The sequence below is a fragment of the Nicotiana sylvestris genome, chromosome 9 (assembly GCF_000393655.2).
Source record: "Nicotiana sylvestris chromosome 9, ASM39365v2, whole genome shotgun sequence".
Lineage (NCBI taxonomy): Eukaryota > Viridiplantae > Streptophyta > Magnoliopsida > Solanales > Solanaceae > Nicotiana > Nicotiana sylvestris.
In genome coordinates, this window is record NC_091065.1 from 179,419,977 (window position 1) to 179,442,184 (window position 22,208).

General features: G+C 40.2%; 1 protein-coding gene across 2 annotated transcripts; it reads left to right on the forward strand.

Moving 5' to 3' along the window:
- Positions 1 to 488: 488 nt before the first annotated feature.
- On the forward strand, positions 489 to 20,898 carry LOC104221258 (beta-glucosidase 18-like). 2 transcript variants are annotated; one of them, XM_009772282.2, is made up of 12 exons: positions 489 to 815; positions 915 to 981; positions 1,272 to 1,330; positions 16,703 to 16,778; positions 16,906 to 16,980; positions 17,658 to 17,745; positions 17,958 to 18,210; positions 18,724 to 18,839; positions 19,056 to 19,305; positions 19,404 to 19,506; positions 20,155 to 20,263; positions 20,553 to 20,898. In XM_009772282.2, the coding sequence occupies exons 1-12, from the start codon at positions 591 to 593 to the stop codon at positions 20,746 to 20,748; spliced, it is 1,617 nt and encodes a 538-aa protein (XP_009770584.1). In that variant the 5' UTR covers positions 489 to 590; the 3' UTR covers positions 20,749 to 20,898. The 2 variants fall into 2 exon arrangements, with proteins under 2 accessions (XP_009770584.1, XP_070012407.1); XM_070156306.1 differs by having other exon boundaries at positions 20,564 to 20,898.
- The last annotated feature ends 1,310 nt before the right edge of the window (positions 20,899 to 22,208 follow it).

Below are 22,208 nucleotides of genomic sequence, written 5' to 3' on the forward strand. Positions count from 1 at the left end.
TGATTTCATGAGATTTCGGGTTTCAGTTTGAGAGCTTGTATTGTATCCTAAACGCTTCATTATGTTATTTATGTAGTTTTTGGCTAGTTTTATTCTGTTGTTTCTTTTTCTGTAATTTGTTAGGCTTACCTAGTCGTAAAGATTAGGTGCCGTCACGATAGTTCAAGGAGGGCGAACTGGGGTCGTGACAACTACAATATCGCTCACACTCTCTATTTTTCTTACACACTATTTTTTATACCCTATCTGTAATATCTTGATCTTTCTTTCTGTCTTTGTTGATGTGCCCTTTTATAGGAGTAAAATACGTAGTATGAAAGAATGCTACAGGAGATATATTAATCTCCTCCGCTTATTTTCAATCTTTAGCTCCAAGAAAGAGTTATCAGCCAAGCTTTATTTCATAGGCACATGTCTATTCTTGAATAAGATAGACCCTACAATCTCAGTGTTAGTACCCTGAGGTTTTCTACATAAGCACTCGGGTATCTTCTTTCTATCTAAAAGATCTTCAAATTTGTAACATATAATATTAGGAAAAAATAAGTCAAACCATGCACTAATACCCTTCTTCTTCCTCCCTTCCTTAGATGAGTATTTTCTCCATTGCATTCTTAAGCACAGTAATTTATTCTCTAAGTATAATGGAATCAATTGCAATGATTTGGCTTGTAATATTTGCACTAAGTGTGTCTTTTCCTGATTTCATGGTATCATGTTCTCAGACAGAAAATTACCTTAGTGGCAAAGAATATCCAAACTCAGTTTCATTTCCAAGCACTTTCTTGTTTGGAACAGCCTCTTCTAGTTACCAGGTTTTTCTCTGCTTATTTCTACATCTTGCTTTATACAGTAGTTGAACTTTTTTTTTTTAGGGCATTTTTTTTAAAAAAATATTCTTGTTTCTTTTGCAGTTTGAAGGAGCTTTCCTTAGTGATGGAAAAGGCCTTAACAATTGGGATGTTTTTACTCATGAAGTTGGTGAGCTTTAATTTACTGCCGTCAGATCTCTCTATAGTAGCACTCCTATATAACAGTTATTAACTATAAAAAATAAATTTTTCTCAGAATTAATTTTTATATTATGTTATATTATACATACTCTATAACAATACTTATCGGAACAATCGAGGATGTAATAGAGGAGTTTGACGGTATATGTCTAAATTTCTTCCCATGTTTGACACATTCAGCACTACCCCTCCACCCCATCTCCCCCTCCCCTAGATAATAATCAAGAATTATAATATATGACTGGGGATCTGGTGCAGGGCACATAGCAGATGGAAGTAATGGAGATATTGCTCTCGACCATTACAACCGATATCGGGTACGCTGCATCCGTTTTTTTTCCGTCTCAATATTTTAAGTTTATTGACCTAATTAATTCAGTTTCACATCGGATACATATAATGAGAGAATAAACCGCTCCTTATTAATTTACTATCAATTTCTTATTCATTCATTAAACAAATGATAGCGGCTAATTAAAATTAAGCCTATCACGAGCACAAACAGTCTCGTTCCTTGATTAGCGTGGTCAAAAAATTATGTATTTCCAATTTCTCGCACACGAAACCCTCTAGTTATTCGTAAAGAGCAGAGGCGGATCCAAGATTTAAAGTTTTTGGGTTCCTATATCGACTTTAAGTAAATATACAATAAGTAATTTGGTTCACAACTAAATATTTATGGATATTTAGTTAATTTTTTAATACCTATACAGAATATATGCAAAAGCTACTGAGTTCACGGGAACCCACGTATAATAGGCTACATCCGCCCTTGATAAAGAGACCTCAACCATTCAACCACATCCTTCCATGGTAACTGTTGTAGTAATTAAGTATTCAAAATTCAGCATCTTCCTCAAAGATAAGTAATGTACTATATACTAATGTAGGAGTATATGATAAACAAACAATTACCGGTACTTTACCAACTAGGCAACTACCAAGAGATTAATCAAGAGTGGTATTAAATACTTGTTTCGCCTCTAATAAAGCTAGTACGTATATCCTAAGAGGTGTCAACTGACACCCCTTCATCCGGAAAATTATATTGTATAGCTATGTAAAAAAATTTAGACGTATATATTACTATATCGTGATCAACCCCCTTCCCCCCCCCTCCCAAATTATTTCTACGTTTATTTTGTTTTATTTGACACCTTTTAATAAAAATTCTGGCTCCGTCACGTGCATAAAGTATATTACTCTCACGCCGGCCGTAGTACTATAAGCTATATATGAGGAAAGCTAGTACGTAAAGTATATAGGTAACTGATATGTGTTTACTCCTTGTTACATTATTTTTTTATAAACCACAATGGCTTTTTTGGCGCGTTATTTAATGTTTACTGCAGTTTTAGCTTTTTCCTCGTGAAAGCATGCATTGATTTAATAACAATAGAAGTTTGACTTCCACCAGAGGCCATTTACTTTTTGGTCTGGCGTTTGTTTTCCATGTTGCTACAAAATTTCCAAATCTTTTGTCAATTTTTGCTAGCAGAGCAAACCTTAAACGATGATAAATCAGATAACAAAAAAGAAATCTATCAAAAAAAATACGAATATTTAACGTGATTCGATCAATTGACCTACGTCCACGGCGAAGATGAGCAATCTATTATATAAAAGAGAGTACAACATATCGAGAGAACTAAGAGGCAAACACAAGTGACACACTAATATTTGTCTCGTAAAGTTTTCTTCCTAAACACGACTCTCAAACTCATATGGCTACATTGTGGATGCTACTGAATGAGAAGGAAAGATCATCAATTTATAAAAGTCCAAACATTTTCCTACAAGAAGAAAGACTAGCCAAATATGAACGATTTATAATTTTCTTCTACAAGAAGGAAAACTCAATTATTTATAAATATGTTTCCTTTTTGTTGAGAGATAGGAAAATTAAATATGATAAGAAAATTAGAACAAACATCTAACACTAGTGAGGATTCCTATGTCAAACAAAAAAATGTGGTATCTGCTAAATTGTTATCCCACAAGCATAGTATTTACTTCCTCCGTTTCAATTTATATGAACTTATTTCCTTTTTAGTTCGTGTCAGAAAGAATGATTTCTTTCCTTATTTGAAAACAGTTTACTTTTATAAAATGATGTCACAAGTTCAAAAGTCTTTTTTTTCTCTTAAACTCGATGTTCGATCAAATAAGTCCGTATAAATTAAAACGAGAGGAGTATTTGTATCTGTCAATCATTGCGTAGAGCTATGCGGCATATCTGTTGGTGGGATTTGAGAGGTTCCCATATTTTTGCATGTTTTCTACAACCTGTCCACTTACGCACTGATGTGACAGAAAAGTCAGGTACAGGCAAAATGAGTTGTATTGTACGTAGTGATAGCAGTTTTAAGCACAACTTGTGTGCAATTCATTTAATTTTAGGATTATATGCCCACACCTCATCTAATTTCAATTAATAAAATAAAAAGTTTGATTTTTGAAGTCTAAATTATGACACATAAAACGAGACAAATGAAGTAATATTCTTGCCTCCACAAAGATTTAAACGCGAAACCTCATAATTCTCCTCACTTTATTGGCCACTTTTCACCCTTTAATATTTATATTTTATTCGTTAAAATTGAATTTACTTAAATGATCAAATAAATTTCTCTGAATATAAATGAATTGTTGATAGACTATTGTGTTTAAAATTTTAAAAAGTTAAACCCCTTATAAAATAGAAATCGTACACAAATATGATGGTTACCTTATGATATAAAATCAAAAACTTAAACAGTTATATGATAGAAATTTTACCAACTATTGTGCAATATTTTCCTTACATATAGGGTATAGTGATTACTTTTGAAATATAATATTGAGTGTATCTATAAATAATTAAAATAGAATAATTTGAAGAGAGATAGTCAAAAGGCATCCTGAGCAAAATAGTATGAGAGAAATTCCTATATATTAATTATCGTAATATTTTAAGGGTGGAGCAAAAATATCTCAAGAAGAATAAAATTTTTCAATAATTTAGGAAAATGACTTTCACCTAGTCTTTTTCTTCTTCTTTCTTCCTAAAATGAAAAAGAAATCATTCATGCTCTCGTAAACTCAAGTTGAATAACTTTCGAATAGTTAACAATTTCATTTATAGAACGATCTTTTACTGGCATTCCAACTACTTGTCTCCTCTCCACCTAATACGCCCGCCCCCATGCACCCTACCACCCCCATCCACACGTCGACACCCATACTCAACCCCCACCCCTACACTCCTCCCCACTTCCCATCCTCACCCAACACCCCAACACCTACCGCCGCCCCCACATTCTGTTGAGCTAAAACGGTCCAAAGATACTATTAACATGTGGAGATATTGCCCGCTTTAGGCCAAGTTTGGACGGTTTTTCCGAAAATACCTCACACCATTAAGAATATTCAACTCCTTATAAGTTGAATTTTTTTCCTTTCTACTTTCTATGTGGGACTTTGTTCACATTATGGCTGTCCAACGGGACGAGACCAAATAAACGAGATGTGACGATATTTAGCGGGGATGCTGGCGGGACGAGATAAATGGGACAAAACGGTAGGCCCATCCCATCCCACTAACAAACGAGATAGGATGGGACGGGACGGGACGGTTCGCAGGCCTTAAGGTGGCCTTTTAAAAAAAATCATTATTTAAGCATTAAGTTTGGCAACGACTAGTTTTTTGACAATGACTAAGTTTTTGAAGTTTGCAACGACTATTTTTTTTGACTTATTTAATAAACTTAAAATTTGATAAATTATAAAAAAACTAAGTAAAGAATAATAAACTATTAAAATAAAAGACTTGTAATGAAATATTTTAGTAATTATAATTGAGTTACAATTTATTTAATAAAATTTCAAGTCATTACGTAAATAAGTAAGAGTGTAAGACAATTTTTAAAAAAAATAAAAAAAAATCAAGGCTTATAGCCTTTTATTTTATTAATAGAACTTTCAAATTTCTACTTTGGCCTATTTCTAACTATAAATACCCTCATCCTTCTTCATTTTTTCCCACAAAAATCAGTCATTCTCTCTCAAATCTCTTACAATCTATCTATATTATTCTCTAAATTTTCTCACAATCAACTAAGTTTCCAGTATTTGGGTAAATTTTTAGAGCAACTTCCAAGCTTCAAATTAATTCGTCAAGTATTTGAGCAATTTTTTGGCAATCTCTTCAAGTATTAATATTTAATCACGGTTCACTCGTTCCATCTCTTAGTTTTAATATATAATTCTTGCGTATCATTTTAGTGCTTAATTTTTGTGTTTACTCTACGTGTTCTATTTTCGTATTTCATTTGTGTGTTTAATTTATGTGTTAACCTTTTTAATTTAATTTCGTATTTAAATTATGGCTCCTAAAAATGTATTTGGCATATTTTAAAAAGTAGTAAAAGAAAGTAGTAAATGTGATAGTAGTAGTAATCCTAGTCCTAGTCTTTCTCCTAAATTAGAAAATATATGACACTCATGTTGATGAAACTTTATTTTTCCAACCTCCCGCATGTTATAATATTAATTTCGGAGAATAAATAGATCATGAAACTTTACAAAGACAATTTGGTAATGATATTTTTATTGAGTACGAAGAAAATGAGGATGAAGAAAATGAGGAAGAAGAATTAGATGAAACACCCACTAGTCCCGCAACACAAACTCCAACTCTGAGTCAATCTCGGTCTGGAGCTTTACCCTTGTACCTCCTATAAGGGGTAAGCGTAAGGTTGAACGTACCAAAACATCACTTGTATGGAAATTTTTTAAACATGATAAAGTCAATGAACTTGCTATATGCAAAAAAAGTAAGCAACGATTTGTACATGCCAAAAGTGATGAGACGGGGGGTCTAACCAGGTACTTACTTAAGGACCACAAATTTTTATGGATACAAGCTCAAATAGATTAGGTGCTCTCAAAAAAATTATATTTGTATGTGATAATAAATTAAAAGTTTGGGAGGGGGAGGGGCAGATATGACAGTTTATAGCCAATGGGAACGGTTAAATTTGCAAACAAGGCCGCTCCCCAACGACTCTATTTCAAAAAAAAAAATTAAATAACACGCGGGACAGGACAGGATAAATGGACCGGGATAAACGGGACGAAATGGGAAGCCCGTCCCATCCCTTGTACTGTTTAATATGGGCCCATCCTATTTAGAATTAAGTGGGCCGGGCCGGGATGGGATCGAGACTGGGATGGGATGGGCCGGACAGCCATAGTTCACACACACCCAACACACTCCACCCCCACCCCGTGGCCCACCATCCCCAACCTCACCCTCTAGTGTTTGCCTAGATTATCTATAAATGTTTTTGTATGCAGCGAAATTAGAGGGCCTAATTTCTTGCTATCAAGTCACTTCAGAAGAACACCTTGAGACCCCGAGGACGCGAAGCTGCGATTGAGAGCTCGTCGAGGCCCGATTTAAAGAGGACGTAGATCGAGGCTAGAGCAAAATAGGAAATTCCCAAGGCACACGGCTAAGTCTGGCAAAGCCGGCCTACCCGGAGCCTGTATCAAGGCGTCGCGTCTAGTCGTCCCATCTCCGTATCTTTACAATTAATGTATTATGTACTATGTTATATTTCCCCTCATATATAAAGGGGATCCTTCCCACTTTGTAAAGGGCTGTTGTTGCTCCAACCATTCTACATAAGATCAATAACAACTCTTTCTCTCCTTTCTCTAACTTGCTCGCTCGAGGCTGCCTCTTTCATTTATTGCTTTCATACATGTTCCTCATTTATTGCTTGATATGGGTCATAAAGAGCCTCCTTTAATTATATTATAATTGTTATTTCCTTCCTGGTTACCCTCGATAGCTCGAGCCCAGGCATCGACCTCGAGGCCCCTCACCGGCCAGTTCGAGGCCAGAGTAACTGATCTCCCGGTTTGATTATAACTCTGTTTTAGCTCGCATTTCATCTCTTATATTCATACGCCTAGCATCAACTGCTTTAACAACTAGCAGAAAAATAGATCACGTATTTTTAGAGTCCCATTAACAAATTTAATTGTTATTACCATTTTCACGGTAAACAGTTTGGTGCCCACTGTGGGGCTAAAAATAATAGTGATTATTTTCTTGCTGGTTTCACTACACAACGCAAGTTATCTTTCACACTTTTTCTTGTCCAAGATCTTCGATTTCAGGTCAAAATGTCTGGCTCAGTGAACAGAGTCGAGAACGACAACCTCAAAAACCACGGAGAAAATGGTGTGGCTGTTCCATTTGTTGGCGCGCCACCGCAGAACGCCAATAATGCACCTGGACCGATCCCAGCGGACACGGATTTGCAAGACGCACGACTGGTTGACGAAACCTCACACACTGACAAGAGCATACGACATGGCGCCCAACAGGAAGCCCAAGAAACCCCAGCCCGGGAAGAACAGGAAGTTAGTCTTCGTGTTATTTTTGAAATGTTGCAGGCACAACAGCTGGCTATTGCCCAGCTACAAAGCCACCCGAAGGCTCCCAACACGGTAGCACCGGGGATAGCCTCCCCTCCAGCTGAGCAGGTACCTGAGAGATCGAGCAATAACGGATCGATAGCAGACCCTGCCATCTTAAAAATGCTCGAGGACCTCACCGAAAGGGTCGAGTCAGGCAAGAAAATGATAGCAGCCAATGATAAGAAGGTCGAAACCTATAACTTCAGAGTCGACCAAATCCCAGGCGCACCCTCGGTCCTAAAGGGTGTAGATTCGAAAAAGTTCATACAACAGTCGTTCCCAGAGAAAGCGGCTCCAAAACCTATTCCAAAGAAGTTCAGAATGCCAGAACACCCGGAGTACAACGGGACCACAGACCCTGATGAACACGTTACTACCTTCACCTGTGCAGTAAAATGCAACGGTATAAAGAATGACGAGATCGAGTCTGTATTGTTGAAGAAGTTCGCGGAAACGCTCTCGAAGGAGGCCATGAGATGTCATCATAACCTAGCTCCCAACCCCACAGACTCACTTACCATACCGGCATATTCCTTCGTAGAGGCTCACGTCGGTGCCATCGAAGTAGCAACATGAAAGTCTGATGCATCTGAGACTAAGCAAAGGGAGAATGAAATGCTGTAAGGATTCGTATCTCGTTTCCAGACGGAATGAACAGAACTACCCCCGGTCTCCGACGACTGGGCAGTGCAGGCCTTCACTCAAGGCCTGAATGAATGAAGCTCGATGGCTTCAGGATAGTTGAAACAGAACTTGATCGAGTATCCAGCTAAGACCTGGTCGGACGCCCACAACCGGTACCAGTCGCAAATCAGGGTCGAGGATGACCAGCCGGGAGACCCCTTAGGCTCAGTATACCCAAGCAGGCTCCTGGCAAAGGAACCAAAACCAAACAAAGAAAGATACCGGCCATACGCCGAAGATAGGAGGAATGCCCCGAGGCGCAACCTACCTTGCGACGGTCGGAGAAGGGATCGAGGACAATATCCTCGAGGACTCGCCAACATAGCCAAATTCGACGGAGGCACGAGGCCAGCGGGGGAGCCTCGTCCATTAGAATACGACTTCAGCGTCGCTGTATCGGACATCGTGTTCACCATCAGCAAAACCAGGGACAACGAATGGCCAGGCCTATTCAGTCGGATCCTTCCCAGAGGAATCACAGCTTGGTATATGAACTACATAATACGCATGGCCACAGGACCAAAGATTGCCATCAGCTCCGAAAGAAAATAGCCAAGCTACTCAATAAAAATCACTGCCGAGAACTTTTGAGCGATCGGGCTCGAGTTCAGTTCCGAGTAAAAAAGGCGGCCAAGAAGAACGAAGCAAAGAGGCCGCGACATATTACTATGATGGTGGAGGAGCGACGACACTTTCCAGGAACTTGTAAAGTGGATGATAAAAATGTCTGTCACCAGAGAAGAACGGACCCCGGGATACGTATCCGAAGATACCCTCGCATTCGGCGAGGAAGGCTCCAAAACCTCGCCCCAACCTCGTAACAACGCACTGGTAACCTTCTTCCTCATTCGATTCATTCCAAATAAAACATGTGCTCATGAATTCAGGTGACTCGACCAACATTATTGGGACGAGAGTGATAGAGCAGCTCATACTGCCGAACCAAATCACGCCCGCCTCTCGAATATTTGGCGGATTCAACACGGCAATCGAAACAACAGAGGAGAGATCATTCTCTCAGTCAGTATGGCTGGCGCAGATCGGAACGCCAAATTCTATGTCGTCAAAGGAGACGAAAGGTATAAACGCCTTATTCAGACGGCCACGAACGCATCGCATGAAGGTGATACAGTCCCCTCTTCGCTAAATGATAAACCCCCCAGCAAAGGATGAAATTAAAACCGTCAACGGGGAGCAGCATGTGGCAAGGGAAGTGTTCGCGTTACGTGACATAGTGTCGGCACCAATATCTCCACTCTCAAAAAAGTCAAAGGGTAATCAAACCATGTCTTCGGCCAAGCCTGATTAAACATAACGGAGGGCCATACAGAGCCTTCGCTCCAAAATAGTAGGGACACGTCGGACCTCGGAACATCGCCTACACACCCCGCGATAAGATAAGACCACCTCCCTCCTGCGTTACTTTACACTAACCCATATGCAAGCAATCGGTCAGGGCGTTCGAAAGTGTTAACTCAACCCGAAGATCCCAAGGCCTTAATGGAACCCGTTACACTCTTTCCCTTCGCCAGAGCTTTCGTCCAAAGAGGGTTTCACCGGCAAGATTCTTAATGGGGCGATGCGCCGCCTAAGGAGGATTCGACAAGCTCGCAGGGCTTCTTTTGTAATCAACCCCGAAAATTGGAGGGCACCCCCTTTGAGAGGCCATCCGCTCGGAAGAGCCGAAGAACGGAGACTAAATTCCAATAGGAAATGATGTACCAGACTAAACGGTCGAGTGAACCGTGTCCGCATAAGCTGGGCTTATAGCAACACAATGTCATGTACTTACGCCAAGCAATCAAAGAATATCTTTCGGCAAAAGCGTCTTGTACTCCAAAGAAAATTTAGCATGTTCACATCAAGGATCCCTCCATCGAGTACGTCCCGAAATACTCGGAGACTAGTGCCAACAATTTGATACCTGCATGACCTCAGGGTTGGAACTCCATGCTCATAAGTCCTCAATGAGGCAACTCCGAACTTATGAGTAACGGCCTTTGAGCATAAACAAACTCGATGACTCGGAGACTGTCGTTGGTCGCCACTCACTTAAAAACCTGAAGCCGTAAGACCCCGAGCGAGCAACTCGGTCTAGCAAGATCTATTTAACATAGCAACAAAATTTGTAAGACCTCAACAGGCAACAAAATTTGTAAGACCTCAACAGGCATGACAAAACTGTAAGACCTCAACAGGCATGAAAAAACTATAAGATCTCAACAGGCATGAGAAATTTGTAAGACCTTACTACAGGCATAAAACTTGATCCCAAAGTTTAGGCTATATGTCGTATTTGTAAGACTTCCGAAAGGGCATACCCTCGATGTAGACGCCTAAACTACCACACTCGGGGATCAAAAATGGCTCCGGAAAAACACAATTGAGTACAGTCAATATGGATGCACCAGCCAAATTAACGCGACTCAGGGACGCTCGACCGTCGCTATAAAATCACATGACATTACTTCAAATCTACGTCAAAAAGAACCGGTTAAAACAGGCTACCCTCGACAGGCAAACGAGCTTCGACCATGTCAGCTCCAAATCACAAGGCTTCGAGCTACTTAGCCTACGAGCTAAACCTTTCGAGGTGCTCAAACATCGCCTCTAACAACTTGAAATCGAGGTTCTCCCCGAACCGACGACGGGTCGGGAAAAATTATTTCAAAAAGTCCTTAACGAGAGGAAAACAAAGCCTACATATGCCTAAGGGCAAAAGCGTAAGAGCCATTGTCGCCAGCCAAATGAGCCTCAGGGCCACACACTAAAAGGTTGCAACGACCAAAAGCGTAAGAGCCACAATCACCAGCTTAAAATTTGAAAGCTTGAGGATTAAAATGAGCTCGAGTCGTAACCCGATTCGGAGACCAGATCCAAAATAGTTAACTATACATGCCTAAGGGCATAGCATAAAAGCCATCGTTGCCAGCTCTATGAACCTCATGGACTCACACCTAAAAGGTCACCTTGACCCGAGGCGTAAGAGCCATTGTCGCCAGCCCTAAAAAAACTTGAGGGTCAGTGAGCTTGATTCGCAACCCGACTCGGACACTGAACCCAAAATAGTTAAAATACAAATGACCAAAAGGTCGCTCCGACCCAAGGCGTAAGAGCCGTTGTGTCCATCCCACAAAAACACAAAACTTGATGGTCAATTGAGCTCAAGTCGTAATCCGACTTGGAGACGGAACCCAAGACAGTCAAGCAAAAACGTAAGGGCTCCAACTCCAGCTTACACTAAAGGCTGCATCGACCGAACGCGTAAGAGCCCCCGAGCATGCCTGATGAGCCCCGGAGCCATATTACGAGTCTAAGGATTCTCGCCAACTCCGAAACCAGTCCACTTGGTCAGAAGCAAAGAAGAAAGGGATACACAGGAAATAAAGCTTTAGGTTTTCTTTTATTTACATACGCAAAAAGTGCATTCTCCATCTACAAACGCGCTCTACGAATATCACATACAAAATGACAAAGTCTACGCCCTGCTCCAGAAGGCTACGGTCTACCAGTCTCATCTTCACTCTCCATGGTGTCGGCCAGAAGTGACCAAGCATCACGCTCGTCCACCCTCGCTCGAGCCAGCTCTTCCGGGAAAACCTTGGCGCCGATCTCTTCAAGTACCTCTATTCGGGATCTGCAACGAACATATTCCTCGATCCCCTCTTCACGATCGAGGGCCCTCTTCAACTCAGCATGAGCATCAGTAGCATCCTTCAAATGAATCGCCATCTCCTGGTCAGCCTTAGTCCAGGTCAATGCTGCTTCAGCCTGAGCATCAACGATCTCGGCCCTGACCTTCGAAAGTTCGGACTCAAGCTTCGCGATCATATCCGCTTGAACTAAAGCGTTATCACGAGACAAGTGGAGTTGGGTCTCGAAGGCAGGAACTTTAGCCAGGCACCCTTTTCCTCTGAAGCTTGAGCCTGAACCTAAGCTCTCAGCTCGCCACAGTCATTCCTGACTCGGACGACTTCACCCCTAAGGTGCTTCGGAGCCTCCGTCTTTTTCTGCAACTGAGATAGGCAAAAAGTTAGCCTAAAAGGTTAAAAAGTGAAACGCATACCATTAGAAGTTACCTGCTCCATCAAATAGCTCTCGTAATTCGAGCCCCGGTACGCCTCATATCGCCAGTGCGTCAACTCAACTTCCTTCTCCTCGTAGAAGAGCATAAGGGACCTACCTTGATCCAGAGCTTTCCGAAGCCTAGCCCCATGACGGAGTAGCTCAGACCGAAGCCTGTCAAAGGCCTGCAGAAGAAAAACTCGATAAGGAAGGGAAGACGCGAGACGCGGAAGGCCTATGCCAAAACTCACCGCGAAGTGAAGCTGACGGACTTCCTCGAAGGCTGAGCACACTTCTGTTGGTCCAGCCCCCTCGGCCCTGTAAGAACCAACCTCGATCGAAGCATGATCACTCGGAGGAATCACCGCTCCGGAACCGGAAACTTCAAGAATAGTAGGCTCGGGCGACGTTTTCTCCTCGAAGACTCGGACCCGTTTAGCCCTGTCAAAAGCTTCATCGCACCACGAGTGCATATCCCGTTTATCACCACCGACCTTTGGCTCGGAAGCTAACAACTCCTCCCCCTCTCCGGAGGAGCATAGCCTCACCCCTGGGGACCTTCCGACACCTGCGACGGTAAGGTCAATACATAAAAAGAGGAAAATGTCATCTCAAATATACGAAGGCCAAGGTAAAAGCAACATACGCACATACCTTGGTATTTTGCTTCCCATCTGCACCGGGACATAGCTCGCCACCTACGCTCATCGCAAGTCGGATGGGTCGCCAACCTCCGGACCCAGCCGGACAGATCGGGAACTTCGCCCGGTGCCCCTGAAGTTGCTGGAGAAAAGGAGGAACCACAATTACTAAATTGGCTTTCGCCACGAGCGAATTTGAGAAAGCACGAGACACTCCACTCACTCATGTAAATTCCATTCCTCAGGAAATGGCATAAGTTTGACGGGTATAACGTTAGTCGTCCGGACCCGGACGAATCGACTGACCCACTCTCGATCCCCATCTTCCTCATCATCAACAACAAAGGGCGTGGACGAACGACACCACAAGGTTAGCAGGCCTCGATGATGAAAGGGCCGGTACAGCTTGACGAGGTAACTAAGCGTGAATTCATGCCCAGCCTTCTCCGCAAAGAATATCATCATCAGCACTACTCACCAAAATGACGGATGTATATGCGCCAAAATAACACGATACTTCAAGCAGAAATCGAGCACGACCCTATCAAGGGGTCCTAGTGCGAAAGGATACAAGTACACGTTCAGGAATCCATCGGTGGGGTCCGTAATGCCCTCATCCGAGGAAAGCGCCTGCAACGCTACCCCCTCGCCCCATCCGCAGTCTCTCCTCACTATCTCCAGATAGTCCTCTCTTATCGAAGATATGGTCTTAAGAGTAAACTCCCGTGGATCCTGAGCACTGGGAGTGGAACTCTCCCCTCTTAACCGGGCAGGCCCCGAAGTGACAGTCATGACTATGGTAGAACTAGCAGACAGAAGCAAGAACCTACACAAACACTTTTATGCTCAAGGTAACGAAGGAGTCGACGCCAAGGCGGAAGGATAACTATCTAAAATAATGGGATCTTCCTAGAAGCGGGAGACACCCCATATATATGTGGGAACAACAGCATTTCGCCTACCCAGGATAGGCCCTGGGAGGCCAATGACTTCGGTACGGATCCCGAGGTGGTACCCGACCCCAAGGATCTCCGTCAAAAGGAAGTTAGGCCCCGAAAGGTCAGCGACATCATCTCCAGTCCCGAGAAGGTATACGGCCTCGAAGGCTCCTCCCAAGAAGAAAAGTAAGCACTTCAAGCTCCGTCCATGAGGGTTCGACCTCAGGACACCACCTGGCCATGGGCAACCTCTCCACAGGAACCCATCTACAACGCCTTAAAAGGTTATCTACATCAAGCTCAAAATAAAATCTCCTAGTGCCCGAAGTTGACTTTCACTTCGGTGCTCTATCTCCATGAGGCTCGAGGGTCCCGATAATCCGAGTTTACCGGACCGCTTCAGGCTTGACCCGGGGAACAACGATAAGCTCGGAAGGGAACCATTTCTGTCAACCAAAGACCGGAAAAAATATCGGTGATCGTCTAAAGAGGCATACATTCAAAATTCCCGCAAACACACAAGAATATGCCGAATATCAAAAACTGAAGTAAAGAAGATATTCCGGTTATCGTAAAAACTTGGCGTCATAGGTTGCATCATCGGTATGACATCGTCACGGGAAGACCGAGGAGTCGGGTATCAGAATCATTTCCCGTCGCTTAGTTCTAAGAAACGCGGAGACTATCTGTATGCGGCGAAATCAGAGGGCCTAATTTCTTGCTATCGAGTCACTTCAGAAGAACACCTCGAGACCCCGAGGATGCGAAGCTGCGACTGAGTTCCTTCCTTCGGAGCTCGTCGAGACCCGATTTAAAGAGGACGTAGATCGAGGCTAGAGCAAAATGGGGAATTCCCAAGGCACACGGCTAAGTCTGACAAAGCCGGCCTACCCGAAGCCTATATCAAGGCATCGCGTCTAGCCGTCCCATCTCCGTATCTTTACAATTAATGCATTTTGTACTATGTTGTATTTCCCCTTCTATATAAAGGGGATCCTTACCATTTTGTAAAGGGTTTTTGTTGCTCCAACCATTCTACATAAGATCAATAACAACTCTTTCTCTCCTTTCTCTAACTTGCTCGCTCGAGGCTGCCTCTTTCATTTATTGTTTTCATACTTGTTCCTCATTTATTGCTTGATATTGGCCATAAAGAGCCTCATTTAATTATATTTTAACTGTTATTCCCTTCCCGGTTACCCCCGATAGCTCGAGCTCGAGCCCAGGGATCGACCTCGAGGCCCCTCACCGGCCAGTTCGAGGCCAGAGTAACTGATCTCTCGGTTTGATTATAACTCTGTTTGATTATAACTCTGTTTTAGCTCGCATTTCATCTCTTATCTTCATATGTCTAGCATCAACTGCTCTAACAACTAGCATAAAAATAAATCACGTATTTCTAGAGTCCCATTAACAAATTTAATTGTCATTATCATTTTCACGCTAAAGAGTTTTTGAAATTAATATTTTTTTACTTAATTTTTAAACATCAAAAAATAATTAAGTAATAGAACACTTATTTTTCAAGAAAGCATTTTTATAGAAATCTTTTTCTTTGTACTAAACACAATCTAAAGTAAATGAACAATAGCATAACGTGCAAAATGCAGAAAATCATTTCTAACGATCTCTATGTCTTCGTTTTACCCCTTCATGTTAAAGACTTACAAATGATGCATATTTCAAAAAGTGTTCATTTTCTTTTGGCAAAAATATTTCTTACTAAATGGGCAAAAAATGCTTTTCCCTTATTTGTTGTAGACGGACCTCTGTTCTTTCAATTGTTGTAAGGTCCTCAACATCCCCCTTTGGAAGTACAATTGTTATTGCACAATTTTGTGAAGTCAAAATACATCACTGTGAAGATTTAAACAAGGCAGCCCGATCACTGTGAAGATTTATTCCACGAAAATCAACAAAGAGATGTCAGAGGGATTGCGTAATTTTTATTAACAACTATGCATATCGACACAAAGAAAAAATGTAATGTTTCACAATAAGGGCAGAAGACTTAAATTAGGTGTCATCAGTAGCGTAGCAAGTATTTTTATTAAGGAATATTAAAATTTTTAGAAGTAAATACATAAATAAATCAAGGAGATTCGATATATAGTAGTAAGTAATATTTACCTATCTAAACAATATGATTTTACGGTTTGGGTGTCAATTGATTTTACATAGTATATATACATAAAAAGTAATATTGAATAGAAAAGATTGTGAAGTTACATATAAAGTGTAGGAATACTCTTAATGGTGCGAAACCTTTTTGAATAAAACTGTGCGAGCCAACTTGGCCCAATAAGCGCATAGTATGATGTCATGTTAAGAGTGTCTTTGAACCGAGTCTAACAACTGGTATTAAAGCGAATGATTCGAGGGGACGAGTATGAAATGGCGGAGTGATTTCATGAAGCTCTTTACTACTTTTACCATGCCAAGGTAGCCCGGAGACACACGTGCACAAGAAGAAGCTAGCTCTAAGTTTTGGTGACCATAAATGCTCGATCATGTGGGTGGCAGAGTAAATCTCGGAAATTAACCCGTGGGGCCATATGAAACTTAGTTCGAAGGGGCGACTCGTGGATCAAGGTGATAGCCACCTGAAACTTAGTACGGGGCAATATCACGCTTGCGTTTACTAATTTAAGAGCTAATTTAGCAGCTCTGGGTGATGGTAACTTACAAGATAGTAAGATTAACGGCTGTTAATTTTCATTTAGCTAGAAGTTTAAGTAATTGAAAGATCATTTGACAATCCAAGAATTCTTGATTTTTGGAAATAATCTAAGAATGAAAATATAGATCAATATGCTGTATCTCTAAAGCATGATATGTGAAGAATGCTTGAAATCTAAGATTTCTGATTTTTGGAAATAAATGAAAACAGGAGGATATCAAGCTCATGGAAGATATGGGAGTGGATAGCTTTCGTTTCTCTATTTCATGGGCAAGAATTCTGCCTAGTAAGTTACAACTATCACATCTCTTGTCTATATGACATATTTCAGGATTTAAACTCCTTAATTATTGACCTTAAGCGCGATTTCTACTTATTAATAACCCTTTTTTTTTGTCCAATAACTGAATCAGATGGGATGTATGGAGATATCAATATAGCTGGAATTCAGCATTACAGTAAGCTGATTAATGCACTCATACAGAAAGGTTATTTCTGCTTATCTCATTCATTTAGTGACCTTTTGTTATGTTCACACTTCATCATATTTTGATCACAAAAATGGCAGTCTGACGCGCAAAGCATCCCGTATTCACGTAGGGTCAGGATAAGGGATGCACCCCAAGGGGTATGATGTAAGCAGTCTACCCTAATGCAAGCGTCAATGGCTGATTCCACGGCTCAAACCCGTGACCTATAAGTCGCACGAAGACAACTTTATAAATATTTGATTCTCAAAAAGGACAGCCCGGCACATGAAGCGTCATGCATGAAGCGTAGGGTCCGGGGAAGGGCCGCAGCCAAAGGGGCATGATGTAGGCAGCTTACCCTGATGCAAGTATCAGTGGCTGATTTCACGGCTTGAACCCGTGACCTATAGGTCGCACTAAGACAACTTTACACATATTTTGATTCAATAAAAGGGCAGCTCGGTGCACAAAGCATCCGATCACGTAGGATCCAGTGAAGGACTGCACCCCAAGGGGTGTGATGTAGGCAGCCTACCCTATGCAAGCAGCAGTGGCTGATTCCATGGCTGGAACCCGTGACCCATAGGTTGCACGAGAACAACTTTACACATATTTTGATCACAATAATCTAAAATATATGCAAAATGTAACCATCTGTAGGCTTAGACAAGTTCTTTTATTTGCTATGATTTCAGGTATCGAACCATTTGTCACGTTAACACATTATGATATACCTCAAGAACTTGAAGACAGATATGGAGGTTGGCTAAGTCCGAAAATACAGTAAGTATTTTCGCCTCTTATATACTTCGTGAAAAGGTAACTATATATATTATCAATGACCTATTCTGCCGAACAATTATGCTCTCTATCTTCACGAGGTAGGGGTAAGGTCTGTGTACACACTACCATCCCAGACCCCACTGTGTGGGATTACACTGGGTATGCTGTTGTGGTTGTTTCTATTCTGCTGAACAAATCTGTTCTGTTTCCAGGAGTGATTTCAGCTATTATGCAGACATATGTTTTAAATATTTTGGAGACAGAGTTAAATACTGGGTGACTATGAATGAGCCAAATGTGATGGCCGTTCGCGGCTACAGATTGGGGACTTTCCCTCCAGCTCGATGCTCTCGTTCATTTGGTAATTGCAGCGCTGGGAATTCGGAAAAGGAGCCGTTCATTGCTGCCCACAATATGATCCTATCCCACGCCGCGGCTGTCAGCATTTACAGAACCAAATATCAGGTTCTTTCAACTGTCATGTTACTCTTGAGCATGTTAGTTGATAAGGGATGGAATTTAAGTGGATAAATGATGTTATTAAGTGGAGATTAGACGCGGCGGGGGGTTGGAAAGTTGGAAAGTTGTGGAGATTAGAAGACAAAATGTGACAAATTATACTTTGGCCATTCCGGCTACTTTCTGCATCTATACTTTGGACAATTTTTTGGCCATTCTATTCTTTTACACAGTCAAAGAATAGAATTTTAAGTTCTTTACTAAGTTCACCGTTTTATTTTGTTTTACTTCTGAGTTTTTGCCGTGAAAACAGCTTCTTGCAGAAATGCAGGACAAGACTGCATACAGTAGACTCTTGTGGTTCAGCCCTTCTCTGAACCCCGCGCATAGCGAGAGCTTAGTGCACCGGGCTACCCCTTACTTATGAGTCTTTTATTTCAATCACCCCTTAGACAAATTGGTCTGAAGTATTAATATAACAAAACCAGTAATTTTAGTTTGTTCTTTGCTGGCATGTAGGAAAGACAAGGAGGTATGATTGGAATTTCTTTAAATACTCAATGGTATGAACCTTTTAGCAATTCATCAGAAGACAAATATGCAGCTCAGAGAGCTCGATCTTTCGTTTACAACTGGTAAGACTTCTTAATCAGTGCATATATTCTATGTTGCATGGACTCTTCAAAATGCTGCCGCACTCGTGTTGGACCCTCAAAAAATACACTACTTTTGGAGGATTCGACACGCACCTGACTACATTTTCGGAGAGTCCGAGCAACATAGCTTATATTACAAGAAACAGAAGTGAATGAAAACAAGAAAAAGGAATGTTTTGATTAATTGGTATGCAGGTTTTTAGACCCTATTATATTTGGAAGATATCCTGAAGAAATGCAACAAATTCTTGGAAATAACCTGCCTGTTTTTTCAAGCAATGATTTGAAAAAACTGAATAATGGCCTGGATTTCATTGGCATCAATCATTACACTGCTGCTTATATAAAAGATTGCTTGTACTCCGCCTGTGAACACGGAACCTCTTGGTCGGAGGGTTCCTATTTTCGTACTACAGAAAAAGATGGTGTGTACATTGGACAACCGGTAAGTATTCTGATCAGTACTATGCCATTCTGCAGAAAATGAGGAAGCTCTTTTGACACTGCAATAGCAATTGATTCTTTACCTTGTAAATGATTCAGACTACAATGGACTGGCTTTTTGTTTACCCTCAAGGGATGGAAAAGCTTGTGATGTACATGAAGGACAGATTCAATAACACTCCAATCATTATCACTGAAAATGGTAACGGAAAAGACGAAAAGTTACAAAAATAACAGTGTCGTTAATTAAGTATTCCTTCCGTCCCAATTTATGTGGCACCATTTGACTTGGTACTGGAGTTTAAGAAAGAACGACGACTTTTAAAACTTGTGGTCAAAACAAGTCTTTAACATTTGTATGGCTATAAATTCTCATTAAGGGGTCGTTTGGTATGAGGTATAAGAAGGTATAAGGATGGTATAAAAATTTAATACTACCTTAATACTCTGTTTGGTTAGCAAACCAGGTATAAGTTATCCCGGTGTTAAAATTAACACCGGGATAACTTATACCTTATAGAAGGTGGGGTAATTAGCACCGGTATAACTTATACCTTCTTCTTAGAAATTATGTCATTGTCATACTTAATACAACATACCAAACAATGAATAAACAACAATTCCAGCATAACTTATACCGGTATAAATCGTATTCCAACCAAACGGCCCCTAAGAGTAAAACATAAATTTTGAAGTTAAATTATTTCTAAATATAAAAAGTGGCATTCTTTTTGGGACATACAAAAAAAGAAAAGTGTACGACATAAATTAGGACAGCGGGAGTAATAAGTTTATCAAATGCTAGTTTATCTCTTTGGAGGCAACTCCTTATGTAATGGAAATTTTGCAGGCATTGCTGAGAGTGACAATCCAAATTCTTCTCTAGCTGATTCTCTCAACGACACTCCAAGAGTTGAATATATGCATAGCCACTTGAATTCTTTAGCAAATGCAATAAGGTATATCTCTTCCTCTCTCGAACACATACTAATTCCAGGGGCAGATCTAGCCCTTTGGTACCGGGTTCAACTGAACCCAGTACTTTCAGTGCGGAGTATAAATTTATGTGTAAAAATTATTAAAATTACAACATATAGTAAATATGAACTCATAACTTTAAAAATATAATTGGTTTGAACCCATAAAATTTAAATTATGTATCCGCCTCCGACTAATTCCACATATTGATCGTGTAAAAAGATGTTTATACTGTCAGTATATATAAATCCTTAACATATATATGATCAGGGAAGGTGCAGATGTGAGGGGCTACTTCGCTTGGTCATTGCTCGACAACTTTGAATGGTTAGAAGGGTATACAAAAAGATTTGGATTGCATTATGTCAATTTTACCAATCTCCAGAGAACTCCAAAATTATCAGCCACTCGGTGTAAGGAGCTCATGTCTAATTTTCAAGGACAGATAGCAAGATATACAGCATAAAGAACACTAGAGTGAAACAAAGCGTTCTATTCTGCACTCAAAATATAATTATTCAGGCTTATCTCTTTCTTTATATTCCAAAAAATAGAGGTGTATAATTATATAAATAAAACTGTATTTTAGAGCTTAGTTTAACAGTTGTTTCAATTACTACCTTTTACATACAGAGATTTGACCACTCATTATATCGCTTCAGATTGAGTGATTGACTCTCCTCAAAATTTGGAGAATTGGTAGAGAGCACCTAAGCTCTCTACGATGGTGTCCTAGACAGCTTGCGTGCACCTCATCTGCTGCCTCTCCAGCTAAGCTGAAAATTAGTTTTGATGATTAACAAACGATTGTCTAAGAACTAGGTCTCTAAAAGATATTTGCCGAACTAACATACAGGATTACAAATATAACTGGTAGATAATAAAAGAATCAGGTTCTCTTTCAGGTTCCTAGAGTGCGTTGATCAGGAGCTGAGATTATGATTTTCTAATGCAAGCACAATTCCGCCAAGGTGTTGCTACTTAGGCTGCAATCGTGTTACTTACTGAAGGAATCTGTGTACAACAAGGCGTCATAACTTTTTCATATGCCTTTCTAAATATTTTGAAATGTTAATTATTGTGACTAATAGTAATTTTTATATAGTTTTCAAAAATATAAATTTTATTTAAAAAAATTAAAGATTTTATGTCCGAATTTATTGTTAAAATTAAGAAGTTTAATTCTCGAATTCAAAAAGTATCATCCTTTTTGGAAAGAAGGGAGTATTATTTTGTGAAGAGAATTAGTGTTTTGGAAAATACTCTTTCTGAGACTATTTTCTTTAAATATGGTTATAACTATAATTTGTACTTTCTGTTCTTCATTGTAGACAAAGGTCAAATATAATGAATCATATAAATGTTACGGTCTTATTAACATTTTATTATTAGGTAATTTGCTCGCGCTTCATGTGATTATGAATGACCTCATTAAGCTTATAAATGAACCTTTGCTAATATCTGAATAATAAGTTTTCAAGATCTCTTTCTTTATGATGATGAGGAAGGTTAAGAATCACTCCATAACAAGTTATAAGATTTGGCACCCTAATCTTCCTTTCAAGATCTCTTTTTTTATGATGAGACTAGTTCCTGGACATGTGCGTTGCACACGTATCTCAATAATTTTTTTTTAAAAAAGTAGTATAAATAGATAATATTAAAACATGTGTGATAAGTTGCACAAAATTTAAAAGAGAAAAATACAAGCTCAAACTTGATTATTGATGGCAAATTAATAAGATAGTATATAAACTGCAAAGTTGAACAACTAAATGCAGCTAGGTATAATGCATACATAACAAAATATGTAGCACTTTGACTTATCTAGCAATATAGCACACTTAGGTAGTCTAAACGAATAAAGTGCCTTATGGAGATACAAATACAAAGTTTTTGGAGACTTATTTTTGCTTTGTATATGTA

Excerpts from the sequence above, each read along its gene's own strand:
- LOC104221258 (XM_009772282.2), top strand. The coding sequence starts at position 591 with ATGAGTATTTTCTCCATTGCATTCTTAAGCACAGTAATTTATTCTCTA. Across the intron at positions 16,981-17,657 it reads TAATGCACTCATACAGAAAG|GTATCGAACCATTTGTCACG; the intron begins GTTATTTCTGCT and ends CTATGATTTCAG. Across the intron at positions 18,211-18,723 it reads TTTACAGAACCAAATATCAG|GAAAGACAAGGAGGTATGAT; the intron begins GTTCTTTCAACT and ends GCTGGCATGTAG.